The 15,094-nt window shown below is 43.7% G+C and overlaps 1 protein-coding gene and 1 long non-coding RNA gene across 3 annotated transcripts in view; one reads left to right on the forward strand and one right to left on the reverse strand.

Annotated features, from left to right (window-relative positions):
- Window positions 1-909: 909 nt before the first annotated feature.
- The window catches only part of LOC118099884, a 39,320-nt gene continuing 25,135 nt past the window's right edge, over window positions 910-15,094 (forward strand). For both annotated transcript variants that reach the window (XR_007032299.1, XR_007032300.1), the window contains exons 1-3: window positions 910-1,093; window positions 1,683-1,765; window positions 14,799-14,903. This is a non-coding gene — a long non-coding RNA (uncharacterized LOC118099884). The remainder of the gene's footprint in view (window positions 1,094-1,682; window positions 1,766-14,798; window positions 14,904-15,094) is intronic.
- On the reverse strand, window positions 11,769-13,738 carry lratd1 (LRAT domain containing 1). The gene is made up of 2 exons (XM_035144671.2): window positions 13,571-13,738; window positions 11,769-13,092 (listed from the first exon to the last, which is right to left on the reverse strand). Exon 2 carries the CDS (start codon window positions 13,053-13,055, stop codon window positions 12,267-12,269), a length of 789 nt encoding a protein of 262 aa, XP_035000562.1. The 5' UTR covers window positions 13,056-13,092; window positions 13,571-13,738; the 3' UTR covers window positions 11,769-12,266.

Raw genomic sequence — 15,094 nt, forward strand, 5'->3', positions numbered from 1 at the left:
AGCGGCTCCTCTCGCTCCCCTCCTGTTAAACCCTCACTCACAGGAGGAGATGGAGACCTTCTCTGAGGCCATGACTGATAAATATTTCAACACAAACAACTTGAAAGAAGCCCCCACACTGCGTGGCAGAGCAAACCGACCCCTCCGTCCTCCATGTGGTTGTCAGGTCTCAGCGGTGGGAGATGGGCCTGTTGCTCCTCGATATGCACAAGTCAGGAGTCCTGCCAGCAGAGCAGATCTTTTCAAGTCAGCGAGAGATCTTAGAAGTCGCAGATTACATCTTTGCCGACATGCCTCACATTTGGCACGGCCTCGCTGAGCTTATCAGCCCCATGCTGCTTAAGGGAGGCGTCTCCGTGGCTGAGCCTGCGGGGAAAAATCTGGAATATCGTGCCTCTTGAAGAAGGTGCTGGGAGACATCCTGCCTCTGATGAGACAAATCTTGAGGTAAACAACAACGTCATCCATTGGGAATTTGCATTATTGAGTATGTGATTGGCCAGGGCAACACCTTGCTGGATGACATCATGTTAGGTTACAGAAAAGGTTGAACCGGATTTCAAAGTGGATAACTGATGAAAAAGCATTATGACGATTCTGTCCCTGTCGTGAACTTTTGAGCAACTATTGTGTTTGTTGTTTTGGAACTAGTTTGGATTTGGATGTTCTCTGTTGTATGGACTTTTGATTTGTCTTTGTGACTTATTTTTGAATTGAGGGACTTTTTAATGTATGGTGCAGAGTTTGAACTTGGTGATCATTTCTCAATGTGGGCGTTTGATATCAGTCATTTATCATTTCCTGTTTTACTTTGAAGTCACTGACCTCGTGAGTCTCTTGCTTGTATTACTTCCTGTCTTTGTCCTGTCTCCCGCTCGTCTGCACCTGCTCTGATGAGTCCCACCTGGGTTCAGTGATCTCTGAGCTCCACCTTCTCCTTTGTCTCTTCACTTGTTCACATGCTGGCATTTACAAGTGTTTCAGGTTTGCTCCCTGATGTTTTCTAGTTCAGTCTTCTTTGCTTTTTGGAGACTTTTGAGTTTGGATGCATAAGTTTGTCCGCCTGCCTGCCTGCTTCCTGTCAACTATAAATGTAAGCCTGTCATTATGCACGTTAGATCCACAAGGCCTTGTAGGGTCCAGTGCCCTCGTTGTTTAGCTCTAAACACTTGTGTACATGTTGTAAACGGCATAAACCACATTCTGTAAACCGCACTGAAGCTGTGAGGGTGGACCTGCTTTTTTGGGGGGTTTTGTTTTCCATGTTGTTTCCTGTTGTAGCTTAATGAGTCCGGTTCAGCGAATGTCTCGTTTGTTATGTCTGTGCCAGAGCAACATGGCTGCGGTACTCATCAAAGCTTTGGTTCCACTAGCTGTCACATTACATAACGTTGTTTCCTGAACATGTAGTAAAATGTAAGACAAATCTAATACATCACTCATCCCCCTTTTACCAAACACCATGAGTGGCTGTGAGCATTTACCTGCTAAGTTGCGCTGACAGTTTAACACGCTCCTCACTTTCACGGCTGTTTTTTTTTTTACACAGGATATTAACGACAACCGTGACACAAGACTAAGCAAAGAGCAGCACCTGTTACTCAGGAGACCATGTTTTAAAAGCTGAAAAAATCTGTGTCCCACAAACTGTCTGAGGACGAGTGTTTCCCTCTACTCCAAAGGTTGTTCCAACAGTGGGAGGTCGGAGGTCATTCTGGATCCTGAAAGAATCTTCTGCCCTGATCCCAGGTCCCCGAGGTCAAAGGTCAGGGAAGTGATTTTTTTTTTTTTAACCACTGCAAACATGTTAAATAATTTGGGTTTCTGTTTAATTAAAAAAACCATCAGCCATTGAACTGCAGTTATTCATTACTTTTTGACAGTGTTTCATTTCTCGTTTCCATAAAGTATTAAGGAGCTCAATACACACAACCACAAGATGATTAATGTGTTTGTGATTTTTAGGTGAGGTATTGAATCATTTCACTTCATTTACAGAAGTGAAACCATGTGAGAATTCATAAAACTAACTCTTTGGTGGCGCTGTTCACAGCTTGTGTATGTATATCTGAAATGTGTCTCAGACTACACACAGCTTTTTGTAAGACGGCGGCACAAAAGGTTCAGAACCACATGTTAAATCTTTCACTGTGTGTTTGAAAGCTTGTTGCATCATCCATTGAGAAAGTCATCATCTTAAAGTAGCTAGTAACAGTGAAAAAAGAAAATCCACTAATGTGAATGTGAGTTGTTTTCTTTCTTCCGTAGCCATCAAAACAATGATTTTGCCAACACTTCTTTAGTCAAGCACCTTTTTGTATCTCCTCTTTTTTTTGTCAGTGATATTGTTTGAAGATTCTGTGACAGTTAATGACATTAGCTTCGTCTTTTCAAAGTCTCGTCTTCAACACTGATGCATTATTTGCCTTAGATTACAGTAACATCTCCTGAAAATATTGTTTCAAATAAAATATAGAAATTTTGAGTTTGCTGAATTAATTTCACCCACTCAATGTTGCTTATACTCTATATTTTCACTTCTAGCAGTGCATCCATCTGTCTCATTTCCTGCATGCCCTGTTTTGCTCCAGATATAGTACATAAATACATATGTTTCTAAAAAAGAGGATATTATTTGGAGGCGTGCAGACGGAGCGAAGACGAGTCTGAGCCAGGGAGAGAGAGAGAGCAGAGCCAGTTCTTTTGGACCAGACTCTGGTGTGATGGTGGGCGAGAATAGAAAAACCTGCCTGGGTCACAGAGAGGTGATTGTGAGAGACTGAGGAGACGAGAAGTGATAGAGAGTCTTTAAATGAGTGCGGAGGAGGCACAGGGTGAGAAACATACCAGGAAAGTAGGATATTTGAGGGTTTTAGTGATTTTTTTCTTTTTTTCTTTTTTAATAAGATACCTCTCAAAATGGTGTTTTTCTCTGGCAGGCCTGCGTGTCATCACTGGAAATATGAGGCAGGACATAATTGTCAAATAAAGTAAAGTAACTTCTTTTAGCTTGGATGTGTGTATGAGTGTTGGAGCGTGTCTGTACTGATGCTGCTTTGGCAGGTGTGTGTGTGTGTGTCATCATGTATTTTATGCTTAAGCAGCACTCATTACCTCATCAGGAAATTGGCGTGTGTTTGTGTACTTGTACTTATATCTTTGTGAGGCCTAGTTTTCATAGCGAACTTAGAAGTGGGGGTATTTTACGACTTCAGGACCAGGTTTGTGTTACGTTTAGTTTAGGGTTAAGCATTGAATTGTGATGTTGGGGTATGGGGAAGGGGACAATGCATTGTGTTATTGAATGTCCACATAAGAACTTTGTATGTGTGTATACTTGTTTTTGTTGCCTCATCCTTACAGATGTTAGGACCTGGTTATAGTTAAGGTTAGGGATAAGGGTTTGGTTACCGGTCCACAATGAATAGAAGTCAATACAAAGTCCTAATAAGGATAGCTGCACAAACCTGTGTGTGTAGAGGCATGCACTTCACTGAGTATTTCATTAAGCTCAGTTAAACAACATCAACACTAATGGCTGAGTGTCACTGGTGTTATTGACAAGAGAGCTGTGTTTCATTCTCGACCTCTTCATCCGTAAACCTGCTGCTGCTCGCTGATACACATTCCTGGCTTCGATGGTGTTTTATTAGACGTCCTCATTTAATCCTTGAGTTTCTTTTACATTTATAATTTACAACAGAGAGTTTATAATGGAGGAAATGTTTTTACACCTGAAACCGAGATATTTTTGGCTACTTGGTCTTGAAGAGAGTGTCAATGTTTTCCTTATCCTGTATTGAGGGGATAGAACCCACTATTGGTAATGACACTTTGCAGACGGGTTCACTAACTTACAGTTCTTCACTCAGTTACTCACTCAGTCAATACAACTGTGTCTCTGTACTGTTCTTTTTTTAAATATAATTAGAAAGCAGACATATTAATGTAGTTAAGATATTGAGTATATTTTGTTTAACTATCTCTGCTTTAAATTACAATATTCATGCATACACCAGGGTGATATAGTGAAATACTATTTAAGAGTATTAGTTACTTTGGCTGATGGGCAAGATCTGCACACATCCAAGAATTTCATAGCACAAGAGTTGCCACAAGTATTTCTTAGTGACTTGGTGAAACTTTGATGAGAAATGTCCACACACACACACATCAGTTGAGACTCACACAAAGTTTTTAATTACCTCCCAGCAACTCTTCCGGCACAGGCCTTTCTTCATGAGGAAGGATCAGGCCGAACTCTGCATGAGGGCCTGTGCTCGAAACATTACCTGGGAGGTAATTTAAAAAGGCTGTGGGAGTCTCAACTGGGGCGTGGACATTTCATTTTTCTTATGACTCTGTTTTTCCACGCTCACGCCGAGGCTGAAGGGCAGAGGATGTAGCACGGTGTACAGATTGTTGAGACCTATGAGGCAAATGGTGATTTGTGAATATAGGTTCAATAAATAAAGTTTGAATCGATTTTATTGATTTGAAGTTGCTGCGTGTGTTGAGGGTTGTCGACCGACTTGTGTTTTTGTCATTTACATACACATGTACTCTACTGTGTCTGCTTAGTTTCTGACTTTTTCTTTGAATCCATTAAATCCATTTAAAACCTTGGTTAAATTGTGTTTTGTGTATTTAGTGACATTCAAGTCGTTTCTGAAATTGTTTAGAAATGTATGAAGTTAATTTCACGAGTGCACAGAGGTCCTTGAGACCTAACGTTTCAATTTTCAACATTTAATATTAACCTTGATTTTTAACCCAATAAAATACTTTTCGATGTAAGACAGGCTTTGTTTCCTTTCGCTCATAAGTACAGTAAATCATCAAGATAAAATATATATATATATATATATATATATATATATATATATATATATATATATATATATATATATATATATATATATATATATATATATATATATATATATATATATACAGCATATAATTTATGTGTGCTGCCACAGGCCTGCTCCTCACAAAATAGCTTCCTACTACAGTGACAGTGAAGATCAGCAAAGATTAATGGACCTGGATGAGCTTCATGTTTATTTACCAACTCCTCACCTGATAAACAGCCTCAGCAGGACACACACAGATTGTCAAACAACCACATTTGTCTTTAGCTGCACACTTAAGTTCTCGTCCGGGGAGAGACGGAGAGAGAGATTACCACAGTCCTCATATGAACCTTTCCGGTGTGAGACTGAGAGAGAGAGCGAGAGGAAGAAAAAGGATCTCGGCTCAACACTCCTCTTGTGAAAATTAATTCACTGAGGGCATTATTCAACACTGTGCAATTGTAAGAGATGTGAGTGAAACTTCCGAGTAACGTCGGGGGGAAAATGGTCAAATGTGGACCTTTACTGAGGAAACACTCGGGAGCATATATAATGACAAAATGTTATAAGAGTGACATTTAGCGGGCGGGTTATCAAGAGCAGGGCAAGCAGCAAGGTTGTGAAATGCCCATAATGACATTTACAGTAACCTTTTCCCGTGACTTTTTAAGAAGGGTTAAAACCACAGAGACGGAAAGATGGGGCCGTGTTAGGTCCTTCCCATTAATCAAACTCTTATTGCGCCCATGCCACAGCCCGAGGGCAATTTCTCCACTCGATCGTTAAAAAAGTGAGGAGGAGGGTCACGTACTTTAAAACAGTCAGGGCTGCTGGGTGGGAAGATGGTCACAGTATTTGTCCTTTTTAACCAGTCGAGCCAGGATCCACACTTGTGAGTATAGGTGTTGATTCTGGCCTCCACAGGGAGCCACAGCCCGTTAATTCAAACTGCTCACTCAGGGTTTTCATGAAAAATCAGGCTGCATGAATGTTTTATCGCCATCAAATTACTCATTACCATGTACAAATGTGTGTTTGGAAACTATTAATTAATTATGGTGGAAAAAAAGCAGCTAATTTGAGCTGATTTAAGGACAATGAAATGGGGGCTGCTCCGTAAAACACTGATCATATGAAAGAGCTGAGAGCAAATGTGAAACGACATTAACAAGAGACCTACACTGTAAAAAAGTACAAAAATAACTACTGTACATTTGTTGTCTAACTTAAGTGTAGATATCAGCTTTTTGAAACATTAAACCATCTGTATATTAATATCATGGGAAATTATATTTTTTACAGGATTATTCAATAGCTTAATGATGTTGAAATTTAAATTACATTGAATTCTATGTAAAAAATAAATACACATCTTATTGCTAAAAATCTGCATCTGTATATAATTATTTTTACATTATATGGCTTGTAAGAAAGGGGGAGGGACTTGTGTTGGTCGCAACTTTTCCTTTCAGTCTAGTCCAAATTAGATTTCACCTTAATTAATGCGGAGATGCTCCTACAACATTTGCAGCGTCTCGTTGATGACATGCTGGCGACATTTAGCGGTGACCGTCTCCTCGCGGAGGAGCTGCAGAGCCACTGAAGACTGCAGCTGTGGCAGAGCACACATCCTGAGGCGTTCAGTCCCTAAACTCAGTGAAGCACAGTCAAATGCTGGAACACCTGCCTGTAGAATAGAACATTTATGAGCCGCTGCTGTTGGGTGCTATTACCTAAAAGCTTTTTATTCAACCACTGACCTTTAAGAATCTGCCCAAACACATTGCTGTACTAATAACTTCACACTTGCTGTGACGCCAACGTTGACTTCAGAATCTATGGTTCAGCAGTTCAACAAAAAGTTGGTGAAAAGGAAAGAATTATGGGTTCTCAAGTACTGATCTTGTTTTACAAAAGATGCTTTGGTTACTCAAGTTATTTAACTTAGTTTGTACTTAAGTTTACTTCCAATTTGTACACGTTTATAGATGCTACATTTCAAATATCGTGTGTTTTACTCCATTATCTCCACCTGGACCAGTTCCAACATTAAAATATGATAAATGTTGAATTACTGCTGTATTATTACTAATATACTATCATTGACAGGAAGAACTCTCCATATTGAATAATTTTTACTTTTGATATTTCATGTATATTGTTAATCTACAGGAGTTGGACATGTAGGCGAGTGGACTTGCTTTTGAGTTGTGTTTACAACTCCTAAAGACCTGGTGGACTGAGAATCTTAACAGATATTTAGTTAAAAGTAATTTCCCTGTAAAAGCTTTTAATTGCAGAACTGTGGTGCAGCTACTTTTACTTCTAAAAAATCGAATACTTTTTCCACCACGACCAAGCCAAAATATACAAAGAGAAAATCCACAGTTTGGCAGAAAGAAATGAAATGCATAAAAGAAAAAATGACCTTTGATACCGAAATATTCTTTCCTCATTGAACCTTTGACTTGCATGTTGAGATAGAAAGCAGCTCAGTATGAATCAGCTCTCTCAGACTGCATCACGTCACATGTAGACAAAAGAGCTTGTTTAAACAGACGTTTATTTGCCTGTCAGTTGGTGCACCTGTTCTACCTGAAGGGTGTGTTTGCATGCAGGGTTTTTCCAGTACAGGAGGAGCTTCGAGTGTTGTTTACCCCTGGAGGCATGATGAATAGGTGGGGACGTTTAAGTGCAAGACATGTACATGCCGCATTCAAACACAAACGCTAAACTATGCCTCGATGTCCCATCAGAGCAGGGATTCCCCACAGACGACAGTAACCAACACACAGACAATCAGGTTAGATACTTAGTCTGGTCTAAATCTATTCCTGTGTTTCCACTGAGACTGAGACTACTTTACCTGTCTTAGGATATGTTGATATTTAACTTTGTGATGACCATGTGTACTTAAATGTTCAACACTATTTTTAGACCTACTCAAATATTTAACCTAATGAATGTCATCTGTCATGTTACGTCAAGTGAACAGGAATGACAGAATGCAGTGTTTCTACTTTCTTGTTCATGGAAATATTGTGTAAAAGTCATTAAAGCAATAATCCGACATTTTTGGGGGAAATACAGTTGATAAATCCAACGAAAACACCAAAACCAACAGTGTTTCATCTGACTCTACACTTTCCCACTCCTCTAAGCCCGCTGCCTCTTCCCTCACTTTTAAATGTTCTAAAAACATGTCAAGGATATTTCATTTCACTAAAGGCTGTATGATTTTTAAGAGAGCTGGCATCTGCAGTTTTTGAAACCGGTTTTATTCATAGGAGTAAACAACTTTTTAGTTTTCTAGAGATTATTTACTGCAGCAGAATGGTGTAAGTGGGATCAACTAGATCTAACCAGAGTATCCATGTTTGCCGTGTTAAGAAACGTGTCACTCAGCTCAACAGCGTGGCTCACTGATGTGTTTTTAATCATCACCATTGACAACATGGCTTTGTATAGAATGGAACAAGAGGTAATTAGGCTTTGCCCAACAGGGAATTTTGTTAATGGGATTGAAACCTACTTTTTTTTCCCATTGGATTTGTTGAGAAGGAGAGCAGAAAATTTATATTACAAGACTTTATCATGTGCAAGAATTTAGCTGTGACCGACAAAGACGCTGCATGTTGATTTTATGTTGTAAAGAATTGGTGCCCAACAGCAGAGCGTTAACTCGCTCCTCGTGTTTTTACCAACCTATTACAGGTTTAATCAGTCTCACACTAAAAGGATGCTAGTTGGCCATGTAATTCAGATTACAAATGCCTCGCAGCATGTAATCGACTTTGAATGTCAGTTTGTAGGTGCAAGTTCAGACACTGAAGCACTGAATGCGATGTGTGCAACCATTTGACAACATGCGTTCAGAGGAAACCATTGTTACCGATGGTTTAACAGCATGTAACCAATTAGCCGCTGCCTAATTTCCATCACCACCTGCGTTTTTGCCACTGTTAAATATCGGGCTCATGCTAAACAATGGCGGACGAGGAGACATTTGAGTCTACTGGGAGTTCAGGCCAGTGTCTAGATTACAGGGAGATCCTCTTAACGGCATCACACAGACAGGATAGTCTGTCTTGTTCCCTCCTCCCCAGAACATCTCCTCTGAGACCAGTGATTTAGCTGCCAGCAGCAGACTAGCTGTGATCCACTTTGACCAGATGTGCGCACACACACACACACACACACTCTGAAGACAAACCATAACGCAAAAATACATCCGTGTCACTGCAAAAAAGGAACAACAGTAGGTCAGAGATGGTGGGAGAAGTATTTGGTCGTCATATATTTGTCTTACACGAGTAACCACTGAGGCTCACTACTATCTTTGAGATGTGCAGTTTGCTCAGTCTCACACACATGGATACAGACACATGTTTCCCTAGTAACAGCATTTTACTTTCACACTGTCGCTGATGGATACAAAGATGCAAACCTTCATAAGTATACAGTACGTGCTCGCAGCATATGGCCAATATACTCTGTACAGACACACACACACACACACACATCCCTGAGCCGTCTGAGCTAACACAAACAACCTGACACTCACAGCTTCTGTATTTTGGTCGCACACCTTCACACACTTGTATACAGTGCCTATAGAGCTGAAACCCAAATGCTCATGGAGACAATGTCTTGTCAGACGGCAGGAGCCTCATCTTGAGCTAAAAATGCGGTGTGCATTATCTGCCTGGAGCTGTATCACACACACACACACACACACACACACACACACACACACACACTCACCACATGCTCGCGACGCGCACACACACACACACTCAGTAAACCTTTTTCTGAGGCCTATTAGTCACAGACCACAAACACACACACAAACTCGAACACCAGCTGCCCCAGTACCCTGATTTTACAAACTCTCAGGGGAGGCTGACGTACGTGCGTGCGCACACACACACACACACACACACGAATAGACACACAACCACACCTGGGACAACCTCAATTAACCATTGAGCATGTTCAAAACAGTCATTAATGGGCAAAACAGAAGAAAGCAAAGGATTACAACAGCAGTAAATGAGCATTTACCCTTTTTCTAAGCAAGAAAAACATCTTTGAATTATTCAAATGTGTCTAAAAAATTGACTAAAGCACCCAATTCAACCTGAAACATTAGTGTGAATATGATCTTGTTTTATGAAGTGATTGCATGATATTTAACACTGATTTAGGCTTTGGTGAAACAACGAGAGGTGGAGACAGTAAGGCAAGGCAGAGCAATAATGAAGAAATACTGGCCAATAGTGGCCCATAGAGATTTGGAGTAAAAGGAGGAAACGAGAGAGGAAATGTGTCATTTACAGCAAAGGCAATAGAATCAAGTATTTGGGTCAATAGCTGGAGAAAATCTTCTCAAGGCACATTTACAAGATTCACAATCTTTTGAGTCTGTATTTTTTGACATGATGAATGTGGAGGGCTGAGACTGCAGCATCTACGCGCGCACACACACACACGCACACAATGGAGCAGAGACTTGTCTGATTGAACTCGTCAGTGCAACAAAACATGACTTATACCAAACAAAATCAGTCCCAGCAGAGACAAACACACTCCCTCCCTCCACTCCAGTTGGATTAAGCCAAACCAACCACAGCTTTGTTATTTACCAGAAACACTGAGGCTTAAATCAAGATTAACTGGAGGTGCAGATTCAACGACTCAAGCTGTAGAGTGATAATACGATATTCCTAAAACCTCTCCATCTCCACAACCAGTGATGCCGCCCATTCACGTACATGTCCAAGATGAATCAGGAGGTGCAGCAGCCCGTCCTCGTTACAGCCAAGCGTCTCCATCAATCTAAACTGGTCCTTTCAGACTCAATTAAGGTGCGGAGACGAGCGAGAAGAGTAGACGGACGTCTTTATGCAACTCGCTGAATGATTGATCCCACCTTCACTGATCCTACAGCAGATCACAGCCCCGAGACAACAAAGGCTCTCACACGGCAGATAAGCAGCAACATCAGTCCAGAGATAAAGCCACTGCAGACTCCTACAACACATGGTGCCATAATTACACAGTGACGAGCTTTACGCGGGGTACATCATGTTCACAATGCACATGAGCTGTATAAGAAGGCAACATAGCTTGTAGCAGTGCTGTTGTGAAGAATGGAAACCCACATAGGAGAGATCAGCGGGCCCCGTGAATGTCTAAGTACCAGCAGGATAAAACCCACACAAGGAAATGCAGCCTGTGGCCAAATACTGCATGTTCCTATTGACTCCATACAGCTCCCCATATAACTGTAGCTCCCAGATTCCGTATGGATTTTTCATAAGCCTTTTACGGGTTTGATGCAGATGACCATTTTATTGCCTCCAAATACTGTGGAGATATATGAACCCTATTTGGCTTGAGGCAGGTCAGGAGGCACCAGAGCGTCAATAATTCATGCACCTCCACATGTGTGTGCATGTGTGAGTGGAAAAAAGGGTGCGAGATCGTGGTGTTGCATGTGTGGGACCAAACAACACCTGCTTAGACCAAGTTCTTATTTTCATATTTCAACCTCCATTTATTTGAACCAAAAGAGAGAGAGAGAGAGATCAGGGTTAAATCCACTGAAACTTAAATACAAAAATAAGGGACTCAAACCAATAGGAATACAGCTTACACATACATCCAGTGCTGTGGATTGAGGATGACAGCATTGTGAAAAATGACAATACTCTCAATATGGCCAAAAAGGGGGGAGCTTGAACAAGCCAAGAAACACTTCGCTGTATAGGCAACTGTGTAGCCCGGGACTGTCAGAGGTCTATTCTGTGTTAGTGGCTTGGGTCTGTGTGGCATGGTCTTAAAGCTAACAGTAAAAAAATAGAAGGGAGACTTTTCCAGAGCCACCCCAGATCCTATGTTTCACCCCCCACCACCGCCCCCACCTCCCATCTCACCGTCTGGTCTGCCGCAGCAGGCGCCCCCTTTGCAGAGAGAGGGGCCATTATTGTTATTCATATTTCCGTTATTATCCCGAGAAATTAAAAAACAGAACACCAAACCGAGCCTTGTGCGCAATGTGGTTGGGGTCAATGGATTGGTTAGAAATCGTGCGTCCCCCGCCACGAATTCTAATGTGAAAGGGGCGTTGTCTGTTTATGTGGCCGCGCTCTCTCTCCCAGTTTGTTTTCAACACTCGGCAATTTGGATGAGAAATTCCACAGGGCGCCTCGTGGGGTCCAGACAGCAGCCCGGGGTCCGTGCGTGACAAAGCAGACAGTCCAACAACCCAACAGGTCCTTTTTTTTGCATGTGCGTGCGTCTGTGTGCTTGTATGTGCGCAAAAAATACTGTGCGTCCGTGCGCGAGGCAGCTGATGGGGGGGGGGAGAGGCTTGGTGGAGGAGAGGATATCAAACGGAATCCCTGATCACTCCTTGCCCCCGTTAACCAGAGACAGCTCTTTGAGAATTCCACTGGCGTCCACTCGCCTCCTCTCCCGGATCATGTCCTCCAGGCTGCGAAAGACCAGAGTGTGCACCCCGCTGCCGGTCAGGTGCACTTTGAGGAAATACTGCTGCTCCGCCGAGTGCGCCTCTCCCCCGGCTTTAAACTCCCGTTTCCCAAAGCGACACCACGCTGCGAAACTTTCCGAGTTGGTCCAGCATATCTCCTCGCTGCGCAGGCCCAGGTGTCCTGCTGCGTTCTGCATCACCAGGTCGGGGGGGAGCGGCCGGTACCGGTACCGATTGTTCACTATCCTCCCGTGGCGACCGCTGCTGATCTCAAGCAGGCTGTCCTTTCGGATCTCGCCCTTGTGCAGGTGGATGACCTGGTCGTCCTGCTCGTAGATGGCCCAGTGGGGGGCTTGCGCCGTGGCCACCAGCTCCAGCAGGTCCCCCGGTTTGCACATAGTCAGCAAAGTTTTGGCCGAGTACACATTCAAGTCCTCGTTCTCCCGCAGCTTGGAGAAGATGCATTCCTGGGAGCAGAACGCGGAGTACTCCACCTCGCTGACCGAGAACGGTCCCTCCTCGGCCGGGCTGTGGTCCTTGCTGAAGCCGCAGTCAGACGGAGTGCGGTCGTCCACCTCCTCCTCTTCGTCAGAGAAGAAGTAGGCGACGCCGACCCGAAGCTCGTCCTTCTCCAGCCCGGACGGATCCCCCGTGGGCAGCTCGCTGTAGTTGAGGTGGGTGATCCGATCCAGTTGATTTCCCATCAATGACCTGGCAAGGCAGAGGCATGGACTGCGGTGTCTGAAAGAGAGGATGAAAGATGGAGAGATAGAGAGACGTGTGTCAACAGAGTAAAATGCAACGTCGAGCAAAATATAGTCACTTTCACGGGGCGCCACACATTACGCACAAAGCCCTGGCTGCGTTTAAATCCCTATGGGCAGTTGATAAGAGAGTAGGGCTACGGAAGCACTCAGCACTTCCCAGCAGACACCAAATAGACAGGAGCTCTCTCTTGTTATTGAGCCGAAAGAGTACACAAACATAATCAAGGATCCTCGGTCCCTTGCGCACTTTACACCCATTAGCCAATCATTAATTCCAGAGGAATGTGAAAAGAGACGGCTGCTCCGCATGCAGGAGAAGGAAGCGAGGTAAAATGGTCTGAGGTTGCTGCGTAAAAAGAGCGTGGAGATGGAGCGGAACTGTAAATAAAGGCCAGTGTTGTGCCTTTTACGCACGGCGCAAAATGCAACGAGACTGAGAAAAAACAGGATACCTGTGCGCTCCCCGGGCAAGCGGTTAAATATCCTTATTGTCCATCAGTACAGAGGGCTGCGCGGTCCCCTGCTCTCCTCCTTCCCTCTTTCTTCTCACACTTGGGTGTCACGCTTCGCGCCGAGTACCGGCCGCTCCGGCTGTCGTGCGTGCCAGTACTTCACTTCTTTCAGCGCCAGCTCCGTTTAAGTACCAAGGAGAGCTCTGCCTCGGCCGGCGCGCTCCGCCCTCACAGGGTCTCACTGGTGCACAGTCACGGGTCCGTTACGCACCGAGCCAATGGAAGCCGCGGAGGCGCACGCCAGTCAAGCAAGCGATCCAATCGGGTGCGAGCAGGGCGGCAAGGGGCGATAGGCGGCTGTTACCGTGGCATGGTTTTTGTTGTCAGAGGGAGCTGTGGAATTCTGGACATGATCAGCGGAGTCCGTATAGGCAAGTTCAAGGCAGCAGTCACCGGCGATAAGAGGCTGCATATCTCAAGAGGAGCATATGAGAGGAGCTGGAGCTTTTACTGCGCTCTGATGTGCCATAAACATCTCTGCTATCTAGAGAAAAACAAACGCTCCAGAGCTGCGCCCTTATCGCGCTCACACTGTTGCTGTAGGACATAAACAATGTGTTTCCACCTTTCCTGAATACACGAGTAGCTTCTGTCCTTCAGCCCCAATGTTTAACTAGTAGAATGATTACCACACATCTGTCACTGTGTGTGTGTGTGTGTGTGTTTGTCTGTCTAGGTGTGTGTGTGTGTGTGTGTGTGTTTGTGTGTGTGGCTGGAGGGAGGGGCTGGAGGCAGGTGTTTGTGCGCAAGGTGGGAACAAAAGAAAGGACTACACACCGGGGGATTAATACAAACTCTATCATATTTTATTTTGCATTGGTGTCATGTGTAGGAGCAGAATATGACTAGAATGAAATGCATATCAGATTTCAGCCAGCGAGTCACTTTTGCATGCATAATGTAGTGTTACTGTGCTTGGAAGATAAATGTGCGTACACTTGTGTCATCCGCACTCTGCTGCCACCTCTCCTGTAATCACCACTGCCCAGAGCAGAGAGCCACCTTGCCTTTTTTGAATATCCAACCTTCTATGTGGAAGTGAAGGTTTTGTGCGTCGACAGCACATCAGAGATCTCTTCATCTGTTTCTCCGTTTTCTTTTTCCTCCCCCTTGCAGCATCCAAAGATCTCCAGTAAGAGTATCTCTCTCTCTTCTTGTCCTCACCCAGATGGTGTGGAGATAGCAGCTCTCCAGTTGCTGACATGGAACAGTCCCTGGTCTTTGTTTCCTCTGGTGACAGGCAGAGCCGGATGCTGGCTGTTTTCCCCTCCAGGTGAGATATGATTGTGTTGATTTAACACCCTCTCTCCTACACACACACACACACATAAGTACACACACTCATGGAGCTATGTGTACATCCTTCTGCATTGTTTACATTTTCATGAGAGAGAGGGAGGGAGAGAGCAGGTGTGCATGTATCCGGCTGATCGCCTTTTAATTAATAACTGGAGCTGTTTATGA

This window comes from Hippoglossus stenolepis, chromosome 20 (assembly GCF_022539355.2).
Source record: "Hippoglossus stenolepis isolate QCI-W04-F060 chromosome 20, HSTE1.2, whole genome shotgun sequence".
Classification (NCBI taxonomy): domain Eukaryota; kingdom Metazoa; phylum Chordata; class Actinopteri; order Pleuronectiformes; family Pleuronectidae; genus Hippoglossus; species Hippoglossus stenolepis.